This window comes from Felis catus, chromosome D4 (genome assembly GCF_018350175.1).
Source record: "Felis catus isolate Fca126 chromosome D4, F.catus_Fca126_mat1.0, whole genome shotgun sequence".
NCBI lineage: Eukaryota > Metazoa > Chordata > Mammalia > Carnivora > Felidae > Felis > Felis catus.
Genome location: NC_058380.1, coordinates 61,025,341 through 61,044,306, shown reverse-complemented (window position 1 = coordinate 61,044,306; position 18,966 = coordinate 61,025,341). Strand labels below are relative to the sequence as shown.

The window sequence follows — 18,966 nt, the reverse complement described above, 5'->3', positions numbered from 1 at the left end:
CACCTGGACTGATTGCTGGAATGACCCCCCGCCCCGACCCCCACCAAGTGTGGGTTCCTGACAGTATAAGTTGGCTCCTCCTCAAGGTGCCCCTCTCCCTTGGTGCAGTGTAGCCCATTTCCTCCTCTGAGAGGACCCCATGGCCAAGCACTGTCCCATTCTTCATATTTTTTAGATGGCTTGAGCTTTTTCCCGGAGAAAAGTTAGGTCACCTGAAAGCCTCACCCCTGGGCCCTTGCCCAGATGTGCCTCCAGAGACTGCTTTTTTAACGGATGTATAAGCAATAGTCTTTATTTTCTGCCCACCACTGTTGGTTACAGAACTTTTTGTTTTTCAAAGTCCCTTTTGCAATCAGACATACAGAATTAGGTTCCTTTGCTTCAGAAAAAGTTTCTCTCCCTATGCATTAGCATATTTTCCATTATATTGAAAATTACTTGTGTAATAAAGTTCCTTTTAGAATTCAGCTCTAGAAAAAAAAATGTCTCTACCAATACTTTCGTACATTTTCTTTCTTCATATAGTAAGGATTATATAATTATTGTATTTCTCTTTTTGCCTTTGCTGCTAGGAAACTCAGAGCTACTAATTAAAGTAAGTCTTCTGGTGTGAGCTTTGATATCGTTTTCCTCTTCTCTGTTGTTTAAATTTTTCTGTTTCTATTTTGATGATCTTACTAGATGTGTTGGATATTATTAGCTTTCCTTAACTGGTGTTAAAAATAGGTAGGTGTCTAAGTTATAAATTATATCAACCATTGTCTCCCTTGAATGCATTTATTATATATAATCTATGTTTAGGTATATCCCAATGAAAGGAGATTGTGTCCAAAGATACACTCAGGAAACAAACCGAGGAAACAATCCAGGTCAATGACACCTGATATTCTTAACAATATGCTGTAACCTTGGGGCGCTGTCTAAAAATTCAGGTCTCTGGGTGCCACCCAGGATAACTGTATGAAACTCTTCAAGATGGGATCTGAGAACTCTGATTTTCCCCCGAGAGAGTATTGTAATCAGCCCAGCCCAGGGCTCTTCGAAACCACTGCCCTAAATCAAAGGGCACAAGGGGTGGGCTTTCTGTCAAAGGCTCCAGCAGCAAAATGGAGACATGAAGTGTTTTTCAAAGACTCCCTTAGGAAGAATTAGAAATTAGCATTCAAAATAGGAGCCTACTGAATCTGGTTTTCATACTTTGCTTAAAATAAGCACCACCGTAATGGTAGCATATTCACAAGGCATGGCTTCTAGCATGTTCACGAATCAGCCTGAAGCGAACCTGAGGAGGCACAGAATCAGGGGAGTCAGAATGTGTGTCGGTGCTTCCCAGACCTGTGGAAGCTCAAAGTCCCACTGAATACATCAGCTCTCTCTTCTCACCCTGAAGCTTAGTGGTTTAAAACAGAAAAGCGTTTCTTCAGCTCCTGAACCTGTGGGTTGGCGGTTTAGTCTGAACTTAGCTCGGTAATCCTTGTGGTCTGGAGGGATCACTTACACATTTGGCTGTTGGCTGGAGTGACCAGGATGACTGGGCCATGCATGTCCACAACAAGCTTAGATGTGTCCTCATGGCAAGAACCAAAGGCATGAGTTGAAAACCAGTCAGGTTGTTGAAGCAAATCAGCACACCCACTGCAGAAGAACACACAAACACACGTTGCAAAGGGTATGGATTCAGGGAGGGGTGGAGATGACACCATTAACAAGATCCGCTATGCGGGGAACATAGGGAACAGTTCAGATATTTTATTAGAGCATCCCAGATAATCATATTTATCCGCCCCTCCCCAATAATGCTCTTACAAGGTCCAGAGTATCATGTTTGTTTGCTTCGGCTGGGATAGATCTGTTTAGTATGGATATACTAATTATTTCCTGCCTAATCAGAAGCTTTGTTATTGAATGTCTTTGTTTATAAAAAAGCAGAAGGAAGAATTTATCAACAATATAGGCAGCTAATTGACAGTCTTTCAAATCGAAGAGAGACCTCTTGTTCCACTCTGGGATGTAGTTAGGAAGGGCATGAAGGCTTAGCAGAAGGAGAGGTGTACCCACTTCCAGGTATTAAAACTATTTATCTTAGTCTCTGCTATCCTAGTCAAAATGTCCAATTTTACCAAAAATTATAAGACCTACAAAAAGACACAAAACAACTGCACACCCAAGAAACAAAGCTGTCCTCAGAATTTGATTTAGATATGACACAGGTGTTGGAATTACATGACCATGAATTTGAAAGAACTACAATTAATTGTTAGAGGCTCTAATGGAAAATTTGAATGTGCAAGATCATATAAGTAACTATTTCAGCAATAGATAGAAACCCTAAGAAAGAAGGAAAATTCTAGAAATACAAAACTTGTAACAGAGGTAAGGAATGTCTTTGATGGGCTCCTCAGTACCCTTGACACAGCCAAGGAAAGAATCCGTGAAGTTGAAGACTGGGTAATAGGAATCACCCAAACTGAAACACAAAGGAAAAAAGAAGTTAAAACAAAAATAGGAACAACAAAAACAGTAGAATTATATCCAATGTTCTTACATACGGGTAATAAGAAGCTCTGAAGAGCAAGAGAATGGTAGGACAGAAGGAATATCTTAATGCCTGAAAATTTCCCCAAATTGATGCTAGATTTCAAAGCACAGATCTAGGAAGTTCAGGAAATTCTCACTATAGAATAAATCCGGAACTCTCACTATAGAATAAATATAAAAAAATATATAAAATATACAGCTAGCCATATCCTATTTAAACTACCAAATAACTCTCAAAACTCATTAAAAAGCAAATTTAAAAAATAGGCAAAATATCTGATACTTCCTCAAAAATATACAAATGGTAAAGAAACATGAAAAAACGTTGAACATTAACTACTGGGGAAAATGCAAATTAAAACCACAGTGAGATAGCACTAAATACCCGTTAGACTGGCTAAAACTTAAAAACTTTAAAGAAACAAGTGCTGATGAGCATATGGAGCTTCTAGAACTTCAGTGCTCAGGGCAACATGATAACAGTACCGCCATCTTGAAAAGGTTGGGCAGCGTTTGATAAAACTGTATACTTACCCTATGAACTGGCTATCTCCCTCCTAGGTCTTTACCCAAGTGTATTTTTAAAAAGTATTCATGCCACAATCTGTCTGTGAATGTTTATGGCAGTTTAATCCATAATCACGCCAAACTGGAACCATCGCATCAACAGGTGAACGGGTAAACTAACTGTGGTACATCCACGCAGTGGGACACTGCTCAGCAGTGGAAAGGAGCACACTGTCAATACATGCAGTAACTTGAAGCAGTTTGCTGCACCAGACCCAAAAGTCTACATGTTGTGTCATTCCACCTATGTGACATTTTAGAAAAGACAAAAACATAGGGATGGAAAACAGATCAGTTATTTTCATGGGTTGGGATGAGGGAGAGATCGAATACAAAAAGACAGGACGAGGGAATTGGCTAATGGAGCTCTTCTCTGTGGTACCCCCACCTCTGTATTTGTCAAAACCCGTTGAATCGTACACAACAGTTATTTCTGCTGTATGCAAATTAAAAGAACAAACAAACAGTATTAGCCAGGAACCAAAGAGGGAATGCAGACTACAACAGCATATCTAACTATATTACAAATAACTGACATAACCACACGTTGGGAGATGGGGGGAGAAAACTAGGTCAAGGGGATATGGTGAGGCCTAAGTAAAAGACATAACCATACCCAAACACTGTATCCTCATTGATCGTTTGTTGTTGTTGTTCTTATAGGGATGTGGGTTTAATTCCGAAACCACTTTATTTATACATTTTGTATACATGAACACTTTACATATATACTAGGGTTGAACAAATAAGTAATTATAATGAGCCCAGTTTTTAACTGTCAGAGATTGAACCAAAGGGGAAATATTAGAACAAACCCCATGGATATTGGATTGTTGTCAGAGGAATCGGTACGAATGCGTGGTTGTAAATGTGTGTGTGTGCGTGTGTGTACACACAGATTTATATGGAAGTAAGTCGGGCTATGTGGATGCATGGCTTAGTATACTTTCCTGTCTGTCCACTGAGAGAACGTAGAATCAGTGATATCCCAGTAGCCACGAACAGCCTAGTACCCAGATTTTGGTTCCTAAATACCATGCTCCAATAAAAGGGACCAGAGCCTTGGAGAAGTGGTTTATTCCAGTACTGGGTCCATGGAGATGCAAGATGAGCCTGAAGCATTTTGTGGTGTCAGAAAGTAAGGAGATGCTCTTAAAAAGAAACAACAACAACAAAAAGATGGACATGGGGAAAGAACATAGGAGCCAACCTGAAAGATCTCAGTGCCCCAAACTGGAATAGTTTGAACAACTGTAAAATAAATCGCAGTAGTGATTAGATTATAAAAGAAACGTCCACGAGCCCGTACTGCTAGGAATAAATAACTGAATAAATGGGGGAAGTAGTATCTCTTCCATCCAGAATTCCAGAAAATAAATGTGAAAGGAATAGGGGAAATAGATCTCCTATCACTAGAACATCACAGTAGTAATTGCTATAGACAAGATCGACCAAAGAATGCCAAAATTAGTGGGAGCAACAAGATATTTAGCTCAAAATATCTCCTCCCCACCCCAAATATTTGTTAATTATAAAGAGAAATGGTATCACTTCACAATGGAGAAACCCGACACACACCACCTGAACTAAGTGATCAAGGTTAACGTTATCAATAATAAGAAATGGATGCTGTGTGACCCCGGGCATGATGTGGTAGGAATGGCTCATTACCTCTGGGGTCATTAATCCAAAACTCCATAAACAGATCTAATTATGAGAAAATATAAGACAAACCCAAACTGAGGGATGCTTTGCAAACACCTCAATTCTTCCACAGTGTCAAGGTCATGAAAGAAGGAAAGACTGAGTTGTCACAGAGGAGGTCAAAGAGACATGGCAAGTCTATGCAGTGTGGAATCCTGGACCGGAACAAGGACATTAAGTGGAATAACCAGTGAAACCTGAGTAAAGTCCATAGCTTACCTAATAGTACTGTGCCACTGTTAACTTCTTAATTTTGATGATTGTGCTACGGTTATGTAAGATATTAACGTCAGGGGAAGCTGGCTGACGGATACACAGGAATGCTCTGTTCTATCTTTGCAGCTCTTCTATAAGTCTAAAAGTATTTAAAAATAAAAAGGCGCTTTTTTTTTTTAACTAAATGACACACACACAAAGGGGAAAAATGATGTGTTCTTTGGTGAGAAGTTGGAAATGACTGGTTTAGATGAAGGAACGTCAGGAGCAGAAAGGGACCTCGTGCATTTGTAAGCCACACTTCCATTTAGAGCTGCATTAACTGAGAGGTAAGGGGACTTGGCCAAGGACACAGTGCTGGTAGCTCTACGGGCAGGATTAGTACCTGACTTCCTGGCTCCTCAAGTGCCACTTTTTCCATCCTACCCCCTGCCTCTGTGCTCCAGGGCAGGATTTTCCCGTCCCTGTTCCAATAATACTGTTTCTGCTTTGCATGTTTTTTTTTTTTTTTTTTTAAGTAGATTTCATAGTCCTGCTTAGATATCTTGCTGAGTCAGCTATCACCCGTGTTCCCTGTCGGGTGTCTGTTTTAATCACTTCTACCCTCCAGGTGATGGCTTACGTATTTGTCTTACTCTTTTCAGCAGAAACTGGAGACGAGCAAACGGCCTTTGTCTGGAACTTCCACTACCTCCAAAAGCACCTCCCCCACACTCACGCCCTCCCCTTCGCCCAAAGGGCACGCGGCCGAGTCCTCTGTGTCCTCCTCGCCCCATCGGCAGTCCAAGAGCAGTGGGGGCTCCAGCAGCGGCACCATCACAGATGAAGGTGAGCCCCCCAAGGTCCCAAAACGCCAGCCTTTCCTCTTTGCCTCTGTGACCTGGCAGGTGCTGTCATTGCTATAGCCATCCTAGGTCCTAGGTCATTTTTAAAATTTCAAACAAAAACAGCTGTCTCCATTCTTCCCCGATTCTACCTCGTATTTTTGTCTTCACTTTGCTAATCGTCCGGTAAGCTCCCTCAAAATGTTTTTGAACTTAGTAGAGTTTCGTTTACGTACACAGACATACACTTGTAGAAATGCTTCTCCAACACCAGTGATTTACCTTTCCCTGAGCCTTGTACAGATCAGAATTCTGTCATTTGCAAGTAATGCAATCTCCACTGACACTGGTTTGAACAAAAGCAAAAAACATAATTTGTTGGCTCATATAATGAAAGTGTCCAGGGTGTGCTTCAGGCGTGTGTGGATCCAGGTACTTTGGGAGTGTTTCTCTCCATATCTCAGGTAGGCTGTCTCTAGGCGGTGGCAAAGTTGTCCCCCATGAACTTCAGGCTTGCTTACTTCTCCTGCTAACTTAGCAACGCCAGCAGAAAGAGTGCTTCTTTCTTAGTAGGTCCAGCAAAATCCTGGGGTAAACGTCATTGGCCTGCCTCGTCTCTATAACGACGGGACATTTGTGTATCCTTGACTGTGCGTCTGTGGCAGTGGAACGTGCTGATTGACTGGGCGCAGGTCACGTGTCTGCCTTTGTAGCTGGGCTCAGGGTCTGCCCTGCTGATACTTTGTAGATTGGGAGCAGGAGAGAGGGGACTCCTCAAAGGGAAATCAAAGTGCTGTTTCCAGAAGGAGGAGGGGAGGGATGGTGGGCAAGCAGAAACAGTAGCTGTCCTCTGTAACCAGGAGAACTTTAGAACCTGTGTGGGTGAAGTGCAGGTCCCTCCCGTGGGGAAGATGCAGAAAGGAAGATGGAGTGGAGGAGTGCTGGGAGGCCCCAGATAAAGATAGGAATATATAAAAGACAAAAGGAGATGAAGAATCCTGTCCCTTGAACTGCCCTCTGGTGGTCCTGGCAGTGAGGGGTGGGGGGAAGAGGGGGAGCAGAGTTATGGGGAGAGATGGGACCCAGGCAGGTGCAAGCCAAGTAGTAGTGTTCAGAGAGGAGAGAAATGTCAGGTGTGCCAGGGCCTCCCAGACACAGCTGCAGGTGTCTCCCCGCAGCTGCCTGGAGGAAGGTGCCCAGCAGATGATAAGTGCCCAGCAGGTGATAGGTTGAAATCAGCTGCACAGGCTGTGGTCTGGACTGAGTTGGTAAATGCATGCTGCCATTGGCATCCTCTTTATTTGGGGGCTGCTTTTATTGTTTTGTGATATCTAGTGCAACCATGTATAAAAGCTTCAGAGATTCACTAGCAACCCTGTTCCTCCCTAACCGTGTTTTCTATGTGCAGTCATGAATTCTCCCACCTTGGAGGCTTCCAGAAATCCAACTCTTAGAAGTTCAGTTAGGTATTTGTACCCCCCCACTTTTCCCAAAAAAGAGTTGAGACCGTGGCGGTCTGTATGCACTGTCCATGCCCACTCTTTTTCCTCTCTCTCATTATTTAAAAAGGTTTGCAAACCCTGGTTGGGATAAAAACAGAAGAGGACCTGACCGCAATTTCTTTTTAATTTCTCTGGTGTAGAAAGCCTAGTTTTCCCCTCCAGAGTTCCTGGGTCTGGAGGCAGCAAGACCTTTGTCCCGTGGGCATTAGACTATCAAAGGGCAGACCTGCAGTCCATCCCCAGACAGCTACTTTTTATGACATTCTTCTGGGAAACACTTGGCCCCAGTCGAGGACCACACACAAGCCTTTGCCCTGCCCCGTCTTTCCTCCTGCAGCCCCTCCGGCCCCCTCTATGGGGAGTGGTGAAGCCTGTGTCCCGGGTGCCTTAATCTGTGCTGGGTTAGCTCACAGTCAGGCTGGGGATTCAGCTGCATTCAGCACAATACATTTAAGTAAATAAATGGGGTCAAATCTGTGTTATCAGCCAGGCATGGAGTGCCATGGCACAGGCTTCACTGAAGAGCAGGCACTCAGGCCGGGCCGGTGGGCCAGAGTCCATCGTTGAATCTACAGGAGATGTATAAACTAGTGATGAAACACAGCCATTATGAGTCAAATTACAACAACAACAACAACAAATACATAAAGAAGCCAAAGAAAAGAAAGAAAAAGTCAAATTATATGAACTTATATAATTAAATTATGTTAAATATAAAGGTATGGGGTACTTAAAACAAAATGTTGTTATTAATTTATTAGTACATTTTGCTAATACTTGTGCTGTTTATGCCGTAGGAATACTATGTCATGATGTGCTACTACACACGTCCCTTCTCCGTTCCACTTTCAGGAACATTAGTTGTGTTGTTAGCCTAAAATCAGCCAGGAGCAGGGTATTGACTCCGTGACATCAGCAAATGCCACCAAGCAGAGGTCGGTTTACTATCTCATAGACCATCTAGATGTAATCTGGACAGTGATGGAGAAAATGCCCATATTGCAGACGAAGGTTAAAAGTGTGTCTGTCATATTGTGACTAGCACAAAAAAATTGCGACAGTGTTCTTCCAGGATTTTAAAACCATTATCTCATTCAGCAGAGTTGCTCACATGAAATTCCAATATGCGTCTCCATTGTTTCATTTCCTCTTACGTGTTCCCATCCGTGGAACTCCCCAGTGGCATCCCTGTTGGAACTATACTCATTGGCTGTGGACTCAAGAGGAAGGGAAAAATCAGTGAAAGCGTTCAGTGAGGTGCCTCAAGCGCAACGCAAGCATTGGCTGCATGGGATCTATAAGAAACAGTATTGTGTAGTTTATTATTATCAGTAAATTGTGTGCTATACGTCCTTTATATCAGTAAAATCTACAGTAAGCTTACGTACCTACCTCCCTACGTACGTTTTCCTTCAGAGAGCCGGTTGCTAACCATTTCCCGGCCCTCCACTACGGAGGAAGACTGCGTGTGGCGGGAACAGCCCGAGCAAAGGTTTGGTGCCACGGAGCAACAGTGGGTTCAGTGTGGCCTGGGACTCGATTCATCTCGTACAGCCTAGCGCAGTAGTACTCTTCCGTGAAGCCTTTTCCGGTCCTTCAAGTGGGTCAGCTGTCCTCTCTGTCCCCAGACCCCCTTGTCGATGCCCCTCATCGCAGCGCTTGTCACCAAGGAGAGAGATGGCGGTGCGTAGCTTCAGGCCTGGTAGCTGGACCACTGGTGTGAATTCCTGCTCTGCCGTGGACTGGCGGCATGATCTCAAGATATGGCAGCCACGCTTTTCTGCCTTGCTTCCTCATCTGTAAATGGAGACACTGATAGGATCGTTACGGTCATTGTAAAGAGCAAATGGGTTACCTATGTACAAGGTGACTGATGGTGCAACAGCTGTCACCCTCATCATTTTATCTTCCCAGCCACGCTGAGCTCCTTTACAGCTTGGACCTTTCCATCCTTGTACTCCCAGCATGTAGTAGGCATGTTGGTATCCACTCCTGAATGAACGAATTAAAAAAGGAACTCAGGGGCGCCTGGGTGGCTCAGTCGGTTGAGCGTCCGACTTCGGCTCAGGTCATGATCTCGTGGTTTGTGGGTTCGAGCCCCGCATCGGGCTCTGTGCTGACAGCTCGGAGCCTGGAGCCTGCTTCTGATTCTGTGTCTCCCTCTCTCTCTGCTCCCTCCCCCACTTGTGCTCTGTCTCTCTGTCTATCAAAAACAAATGTTACAAAAAAAAAGGAACTCAGACCTCCTAATCTCCAGTCCCTCTTCTGTGAATTGCACCCACTGCCCCAAGACCTTTGTATTTGCTGTTCCTTCTGCCTGAATACTGCCTGGTGATCTTTCCCTTGGTATTACACAGTTCACTCCATTTACTGCTCAAATGTTACCTTATATGAAGAAGACCTTCCCTTACCACTCTCTATAATAAATAATGTTCTCCCATTCCCTGTCATCTTCCCCTGCCCCCTTCCATCCTTCCTCAGTGCCTTTGACCTGGCAGCCTGCTTATCTGTTTTGGTCTTTTTTTTTTTTTCAACGTTTATTTATTTTTGGGACAGAGAGAGACAGAGCATGAACGGGGGAGGGGCAGAGAGAGAGGGAGACACAGAATCGGAAACAGGCTCCAGGCTCTGAGCCATCAGCCCAGAGCCCGACGCGGGGCTCGAACTCACGGACCGCGAGATCGTGACCTGGCTGAAGTCGGACGCTTAACCGACTGTGCCACCCAGGCACCCCATGTTTTGGTCTTTATTGAGTCCCTAATGTCTGGACTGGTAAATCCCTGTTGAATGTGTGAATGAATATTTTTTCAAACTACCCCCCACCCCCACCCAGATGCTAGTCTTGTCTCCTTTCTTCACCCTCCCTGCTCTGAAATCATGATATCCCAAATCTTCTGTTTTCTCCTGCTCTGTGCCCCTCTGGCTCTGCTGTTCCACTCAGATGTGTCTGTCCTTCCTTCAGGAAGCCCACAGCCTCTTCACACTGAGCCAAACTCCAGTTCTGGTCTGAAGCCACCTGCTTGTTCTCTTAAGTTTGTTCTCCGCCTCGCTGACAACTTGCTGGCATTAGCATTTGCTGCAGGTGCAGCTACCAGCAGTCAAGAAATCATAATTAAAAACCATTCTTGGACAGAAAGTGGAGTTTTAGTCCTAGCAGCTAGAACTCCGAGAACTTGGGGGTTGCAACCATTGGAGGGTCAGCCTGGCCACACACACCCCCATGTTTGGAGTCTGGGGAGACGCCAAGGGCCTGCCCTGAGGGGAAGTATGGCTCAGACCCACCCCCTGCCGCATTCACACGAGTGCAGCTTAGATCTGCTTTCTGTGTTAGAGTTTCTTGTGACATTTCATTTGAAATAGGATTGCCACTGTTTTATGAAAGTTTGAAGACCACTGTTCTGACGCCTTTTGCCAAATTCTAAAATATCTTTTCACATCTTTCCCTCTTGAAGATGAACTGACTGGAATCCTCAAGAAATTATCACTTGAGAAGTATCAGCCCATTTTTGAGGAGCAAGAGGTAAGGATGTTATTTTTGAATGTCCATCTAAATCTTACCATAAAAGAAAATGGTCTCACACATGTGGGTGTTCATCCTGCAAGCCTAATTGATCTCTCTCCCTGAGACGGCAGGCGGAATTTGTGTTCAGCACACTTAGTGCAGTTCACCGCAGTGAGATCCCAGGACCTTATGGCTTGTTCTGTTGGAACAGAATTTTGTGGTCTCGAGCACCGCTCTCGCTAGTGAAGTTCGTGTCTATCCTGCACGCGCTTCTGTCGAAGGTGATTGACCGGCTTTGAGGTTTAAAGAGGGTCATAAGCAAATCCTAATGAATCTATGCTAAGTGTCTGCACGTAGGCTCTGTGTTAATCTGAGTGCTTAAAAGCACTCACAATCACATTTTTTTTTACAAAAAAAAATACTGTTCTGCAGTTTGGCCGTTTCTCAAAATGTTAAACATAGAATTACCATGTGACCCAGCAATCCCACTCCTGGGTATATGCCCAAGAGAACTGAAAACATATGTCCACACAAAGACTCGCACACGAATGCTCACAGCCACGGTATTCCTCATAGCCACCAAGTGGCAAACAACTCAGATGTCCATCAGCTGGTGAATGGCCAGATTTGTTAGTGCTATACAATGGAATATCATTCGGCCATAAAAAGGAAGGAGGCACTGACACGCTACAAAATGAAGGAACCTCGAACACATGATGCCGAGGAGAAGCCAGTCACAAAAGGCCACATATGGTATGATTCCATTTATAAGAAGTGTCCAGAATAGGCAACTCTGTAGAGACAGAGAGTAATTAGTGGTTGCCAGGGAGTGGGGGGAGCACAGAACGGGGTGGGGGGAGTGACTGCTTATCTGGGGGTGGGTTTCTCTTTGCAGGTGATGAAAATGTTCTAAAATTGAGTGTGGGGATGGTTGCACAGCTCTGAATATATTAAAAATCATTGGATCATACACTTCATTTTCTTAATTAAAAAATTTTGTGATTTGCACGTAGTTGACACCCAATGTTACATTAGTTCTAGGTGTACAACGTAGTGTTTGACAAGTTTATATTTTATGCTGTGTTCACCACCAGGGTAGCTACCATCTGTCCCATCACGTCACTAGTACAGTAGCATTGACTATATTCCCTATGGGTTGTATACTTTAAATGGGTGGATTGTACAATAAGTGAATTATATCTCAATAAGTTGTTTAAAAAAAAAAAAAACTTATGTTTTGGCCAAATAAAACTCCTCTGCAGGCCCACTAGGCACCAGGGTATCACCATTGGTTTAGAATATTCTGCCTGGTTGAGTACATGACAGCTGTCATAATTACAGTAGCAATCACAACAACCACTCAGTGTCCCTGACAGGCTTGTGATGCTATTGAGGAGTTTGTACTTGGTTTTAAGAAGCAGACAGAGTGCAGTGGCTTCCTTCCTCCATGTGCTTTTCTGCCATATCCAGTGTGTCCTCCCTGCGACTTTGGCATTTTAAACTTCAGTAGTGACTTTTTCTCATCGCCAAGAAGTCTTTCCTGTGTGCTGATGGCTGCCTGCTTTTGTTTCATCCGTTCCATACCCTCCTGGAGTATACAGAGAACACGTCTCCGGGGCCATGTCTGTTTCACAAGGCAACGGTAGTTCTGAGTTCTTGGCTTCCACCCAGTTTTGGAGCTGGCATGTCTGGGGCATACCTGTCACTCACCATCCTCTGGTTCTTGCAGTTGTCCCTTGTAGGGAACTGAGGTATGTTCCAGATGAAATGGGAGGCTTTCAGAGTTTTAAAGGGAAGGCGGAAAGCGGACCATGCAGATTTGCTGTGGTCTTAACCCACCCACCTGAAAGTCTCCACGGTCTCTGGGGTTGGGAATGTGCAGAGTCCTGAGACCGCACTGTTGGAAGGGGTGCTGGGAGCCAGTGGCCAGAGGGTTTCTGTGTGTGTGAGGTACTGTGAGGCTAGCTGAGCCAGTGCCCTTGTTAGGAGCCAGCTCAGCAGTCCCCCCGCCCCTGTGCTTAGCCCCTCTCTGGACAACATACGAGCTAGGTAGCACTGTGTGAGATTTGCTGTCTATCCACCCGGAGACCCCATGCTCCCTCGAAGGCTTTGATGGGACTCAGGTTTTAACACCCTTGATTGCCCCTGCCCTCACCTCCTCACCCATCCCCACAGCTGCAGGGCACTTGTTAGTCCCTTAAGAAATTCCTTGAAGAACCTGGCATACAGATAGAAATTTTCCCTCACTTCCAAGGCTGGTAAAAATTTCTCCCTATTATTATATGCTTTTAGTCCGTGTTGAGAATTTGGAAGAGGAATGAAGTTAATACATTTTCTCATCTTGTGATTTTGAAACTGAAGACAGACTAGTAATTTTCATCTCTCTACTTATATTAGGATGGATTTGGCTGCATATATTGGAAAATCCCCAAATAATAGTATCTTAAACAAAATGGAAGGTTTTTTTCCCCCACAGAAAGTTTTGAAGTGAGTCATCTAAGCTCCTTCTAGCTTCCCTGCTCCACCATCACTAGGGTGTGTGGCCCTCATCCTCAAAGTCCAGTATGGTTGCTAGAGCTCCGGCCATTACATCCACATTCTAGGCACCAGGATGCAAGGAGATGGAAGCAAAAAGACACATGCTCTCCTTTTTTAGAGAGACTTCCTCAAAGTACCATAAACCTTCTTATATCTCATTAGCCAGAAGTTTGTCAATTGACATACTCATAGGCAAGGGAAACTCAGAAATACAGTACTTTAGCTTCATGGAAATGTGCCTAGCTGACAACTAGGATTCTATTACTAAAAAAAAAAGTAGGGCATGAATATTGAAAGGACACAGATGTTTCTGCCGCATCCTGCTAACCCTTCAGAAGTATTCACATGAGGAGAATTCAGTCTCTGGCTTCTCCACCTAAAATGAGCTGTGAGGATTTGGCAACCCCCAGGGTTGACAGAGGTCAGAGACTGAGAAGATCAGTGCAGATGGGGATGCAGTAGAATATTGATCGATGTGGTCATTCAGTCAGCAGGTGCTACTCAGGTCTCTGTCCCCTACCAGTCCCTCTGCCAGCGCCTGACCCTGGGATAGGGAGAAACACTCAGAGCGTTCTGGGAGCCCAAGGAAGGCGCCTATAGAGTGAGGGCCAGAGGAGACCTCAGCTGAGCATCAACTGCGCTTTGAGGGAGGGGAGTGGGGCTAGAAGGGCACCTGGGAAAAGGGAGCAGACATGTGCAGAGAACCAGCAGCACTTTGGCCTGGCCGGGGCCTGACTGAGGCTGGCACCTCTGGAGCAGAGAGGGCCTGGCCAGCATGGACGTGACCCTCTGAACCACAGTCTGGAGGCAGACGGGGGCCAGCAAGATCTCTGGCCTGTGGCGTGGATGGCGGCCCAGGGTCGGTAGGGGAGTTAGGGGCAGACTCACAGGGAGGGAGACTCCAGTTAGAAGGCCGGGATGGGGAGGCCCCGGGCAAGAGGGCAGAGAGGTGCTGAGGAGCTGGCTGTGGGGACAGGCTGGGGGTGGGTGTGTGGGGAGAGGGGCGTGTCTGGCACTGCCAGGGGCAGGCAGTTTCTGTCAGAACCGCGCCATCTGTCCTGTGAGGCCCTCCGTCCCGTGTGAGCTGTCATGTCCCAGAGAGACACAGGGAAACGGATAATGCCTGTACCTCAGAGAGCTTGGGGCTCGTGAGGGAGCAGACCCTTCTCCACCAGCTCGCACCTGGTTCAGGGTTTTTTTTTTTTTTTTTTATCCGGGAAAGTAAAATGATGGTTAAAATAGAGAAGGAAAGATAGGAGAAATTTCTCAGAAAAAAAAAAAATTGTGTTATTTCTACATACATCAAATGTCTTGAAGAAAAATTTTAAAAATCTTGTTCAGTATCTAAGGGGGAACATAAAACAAAGCCTGCTTTTAAAGTGAATGGCTAACGTGGCGGGGGTGGGGGCTGGCACCTGGGTGGCTCCCTCAGTTAAGTGGCTGACTTCAGCTCAGGTCATGATCTCAAGGTTTGGGAGTTCGAGCCCCGTGACGGGCTCTATGCTGATAGCTCAGAGCCTAGAGCCTGCTTTGGATTCTGTGTCTCCCTATCTTTCTTCCCCTCCCCCATTCATACTCTGTCTCTCTCTCTCTCTCTCTCTCTCTCTCTCTCTCTTTCTCTCTCTCTCTCTCTCAAAAATAAATAAACATTAAAAAAATTGAAGGAATAAGGATTTTCAAAAAGTTACAGAAGTTTTTTTTTAATTTGTTTTAATGTTTGTTTATTTTTGAGAGACAGAGAGCACAAGTGCGGGAGGAGAAGAAAGAGAGGGGGACACAATGCGAAACAGTTTCCAGGCTCTGAGCTGTCAGAACAGAGCCTGATACAGGGCTTGAACTCACAAGCCGTGAGATCATGACCTGAGCTGAAGTCGATGCTTAACCAGCTGAGCCACCCAGGAAATTTTACTTTAAATGGCACCAGTATAATATAACATAAAACTATAGTATCTTTATAATTTATAAATGTAGTTTGCAAAGCTTTGCGTAAACTCCCTTTAGAACCTACAACCACCTGTAAGTGAGATGGTGAGAGAATTCGTATGTTTCAGGTGGGAAACGGAGGTGAGGTACCTGCCCGGGGCCCCCAGGCAGCAGGTGAGACTTGAGGCTCTGTTTGTCCGTGTGTGCCTCCTCGCCCTGGCACGGGCTGGAGATGAGACTGGGGCGGCCAGAGCCCTTCCACCTCTCCCAGATGACTGCCATTTTGGGGTCTAATACTGGAGAGCCTGTACAGATGACAGAACCTGTTCATTCTTAGGGAGCATCAAGTGCTATTAACAAGGAGTCCGCTGCCCTGGGGAATCCCGGGAGGGAACACTGGGACGGCGGCTGCAGCATCATAGGGTGACATGAGCCTGTGGAGAAGAGCAAGGACTCTTGGGGTCCACTGCCTGGGTTCAAATCTTGGCTTTCACTGACTCATCACGTGACTTTGGGAACTGAATCTCTCCATGCCTCAGTTTCCCTGCCCCCAAATGGGGAATGGTAGTATACTCACCTTACGTTGCAAGGTGTACACGACTTGGTCTGTGTCTTCCCCATCCCCACCTGACAGTGAGACTCCAGGACAGATCTGGGGTGTGTAGGGCTGTCCTCCACCCTGTGTGTGTGAGGGTGGGTGTGCTTGCTTCTTCCAAGCCACATCTGACCTTAGAAGGACAGACTGCAACATATCCATTGTAGAGCAGGGAGGCCCATTAATTTTTCGCCTGGAGCTGAAGCCCAAGCAGGAATTTTAGGATTTCACCATTAGAAGCCAAGGGTCGTATGGCTTTGAGTGGCCCTTGGTCTGAGCCCTCCTCCGCTTCAGTTCTCCATGGCCCTTCTTCCCTTTATCGCTTCTGCTTGTTTATTTTCTCTGTCTTTCCACAGTCTGCATCTCCCTTGTCTTCTGGGGGGAAACGTGGTGAGTACCGCCATGTGTGCACCTTTTCTGTGCAGCTCCCAATATCATCAGAAGTGCAGCAACACTGGAGCCAACTTTCTAACAGCGGATTTGGATTTGCACCGCTCTGGCCACCCACGTCACTGTCTCGGAACTCTCCTTCCTTGTTAAATGGTCACGGTCTTTCCAAAACGCACCTGTCCTGAAATTCCCAGCCCTAGAGCTGAGGAGAGTTAGTCCTTCATAATACTTTCAGCTAAACTTTCATGATAAAGTCAGGAATTGGAAGTAGTAAATCATAATTAACTCACTACTAATAAACACTAATAGTCCATAATCAAGATATTTCTGTTGTGGTTGGAAAAAGGAGGTGTGGCGTCAAGCAGATGGTAGCAAATCCCCCTTCTCTCTTTCCAGGTGGATATGGAAGCATTCCTCACGCTTACCGACGGCGACTTGAAGGAGCTGGGTATTAAGACAGATGGGTCCAGGCAGCAGATTTTGGCAGCAATTTCTGAACTGAATGCAGGCAAGGTATTGTTCTCAATCTTTTTTTCCAGTGGAGAGCTTCACTACCTAGGATCCCAGGCCCTCAGTGTTCCCAAGGATGTTTATGGTCTGATTTCATCTCCTCTGGAACGTCTGGCAGAGGATGGCCCCCTGTGCATGCTTCTCGTGACCGAGCACTCACTACCTCCCCGTTCCTCTTCCTGTGCCTTCCCATAGATTCAGCTAAAATATTCCCTGCGGTAATTTCAACCCACATGGCTGGGTGTTGCCCTCCCATGTACAATGGAAACGGAGCCCTTGTTTAATAGGGGCCCTGGAGTCAGGCCCACCTGGGTGTGAACCCACTCCTCCCCTTACTTGCCGTATTACGTAGAAGTTGTCACCTCTCTGAGTCTTGCTTTCCTCATCTGTTGAGATGGCCAGGGACACTGGGGCTGTTGCCAGCGCCCCTGGTACACACAGACCCGTCAATCACTGTTGTTGCTGGCATCCTGCATTTTTGTCTAATGTTAAATTTCTGTCTCATCAGCTTTAAACTAAAGATGAACCATGCTCCCCACCCCCCCAAAGGCATACATGTGAAAACAATTAAAAACCACGTGAGAAGTGGGTCACCACTCACTTTGCAGACCTTAGTAGGACAGTTGCTGTTGGGCTATTCAAGCTCCCTTGAGCTTTGCTTTTTTCTCTAACACAGGATGGACTTTTCTGTCTCACTCCAACAGTGTGTACGACTTGCTTACCTGTTGCTTTCTCACGCTTTGCCTGACGGTCCCCCTCTTGTAAGACAGTGATGCCGTGTCTGGGGTTTTGCCATTACAGATAGCACCATAATGGATGTCTCTGCCTTGCTCCTTTTTCTTCTGTCGTGTTGTTCCTCAGGCTGTGTTCCACAATACGAGGTTATGTCAGAGAGCGTGACCGGTCTCGTGGTTCTTTGTGTGTTTTGCCGGGTGTGCACGCAAATATTGAACAGACTTAGAGCACCAACAGCAAATAAATATTCATGTAGCACTTTATCATTCACAAGACACTTCACGTACATTTCCCCAGTAAATCTGAGGAGGCCGTGTCCTCACACTTCCCTTGTCCGGCTGGCTGCTGGCTGGCTGGCGAGGGAGCGGAGCCCCAGGGAGGGAGGTGTGCCCAGGTGGAGAGGTGGGCGGGAAGGCGAGGCAGGACCTGCATCCCGGTCTTCTTCCTGTGTTCCCCCAGCACAGAGCTGCATGGGGGTGGCTCCGGGCCTCCCTGCCGGGGTCGGGGGTGGTGGTTTTTATTGCTGCCGTCGTCGTGATTATTTTGCCTGTTCATAGGCTGTGAGGGGGTCCTTCGGAGTGGTTCGGTTGGCAGTGCTTCCAGCGCTTGCGTTTTCCTTTAGTCTTTATTGTCTGTTCTTCTTCTGCTGTTAGTAGCCTGTTCCCAAACACTACTCACTTGAACGTGGGCCTGGGCCGCCTCCCTTTAAGACGGGGAAGTTGAGGCTCAGAGACGGACGGTGAGCCCTGGCCCCCAGCCAGCACCGCTTCTGCTCCACTGTAGATGAGGAGGGGAGGGGGTGAGGCTGGCATGGGGGCTGCAGGAGGTGGCCAGTCTGGGCTGGTAGGAAGGGCACACCCGGGTGGCTCATGGGGCACCGATCAACCGGAGCAAGCACTAGAGTCTTTGGAGTATTAATTCGTCCTGAAAAATAACCCTTGCCTCTCCGCCGTGTCCCAGGCACTCTGTGGGTGTTAAGCACTGAGCACACTTTGTGCCCAGCCCTGCTCTGAGCCTGTCACATCTAGTCGTACATTTAACTTCACGGAAGCCACTGAGGCCAGTTCCGGTTCATAGATGGAGGAACTGAGGCACAGGGCAGTTAAGGAACTTGCCTAAAATCACATAATTGGTAAGTGGCAGAGCCAGAACTGGAACCCAGAGTTTGTGTGCTGACCACTCTGCTGCCCTGACTCAGTGCTCATTAAGGAGAGCTCCGGACTTTAAGTGGGGGCTGGAAAGGCAAGGTCCTGGAAGATATTCCCAAGGGAGTGGCAGGAGGGCTGGGATCTGAAGAAAGATGGGAACCATGGGGTAGAGGGCAAAAAGAGTGCAGACCAGGAGGAGGGACACACATGTGCAAAGACCCTGTGGTCAGAGGGTGTGTGGTGCATCTCAAGAACTAAAAATGTGTGGAAGCTG

General features: G+C 46.3%; 1 protein-coding gene across 36 annotated transcripts in view; it reads left to right on the top strand.

Annotated features, from left to right (window-relative positions):
* Nucleotides 1-18,966, top strand: part of ANKS6 (ankyrin repeat and sterile alpha motif domain containing 6) — a 67,871-nt gene that overhangs the window by 21,107 nt on the left and 27,798 nt on the right. For 28 of the 36 annotated variants that reach the window (XM_045043597.1, XM_045043596.1, XM_045043593.1 and 25 more), the window contains exons 12-14: nucleotides 5,670-5,853; nucleotides 10,804-10,871; nucleotides 16,696-16,812. In XM_045043597.1, coding sequence (XP_044899532.1) covers nucleotides 5,670-5,853; nucleotides 10,804-10,871; nucleotides 16,696-16,812 — 369 coding nt within the window. Of the gene's footprint in view, nucleotides 1-572; nucleotides 596-5,669; nucleotides 5,854-10,803; nucleotides 10,872-12,323; nucleotides 12,605-16,265; nucleotides 16,300-16,695; nucleotides 16,813-18,966 lie in introns of those variants that run through there. The other 8 variants (XR_006589144.1, XR_006589143.1, XR_006589142.1 and 5 more) reach the window with 5 other exon arrangements.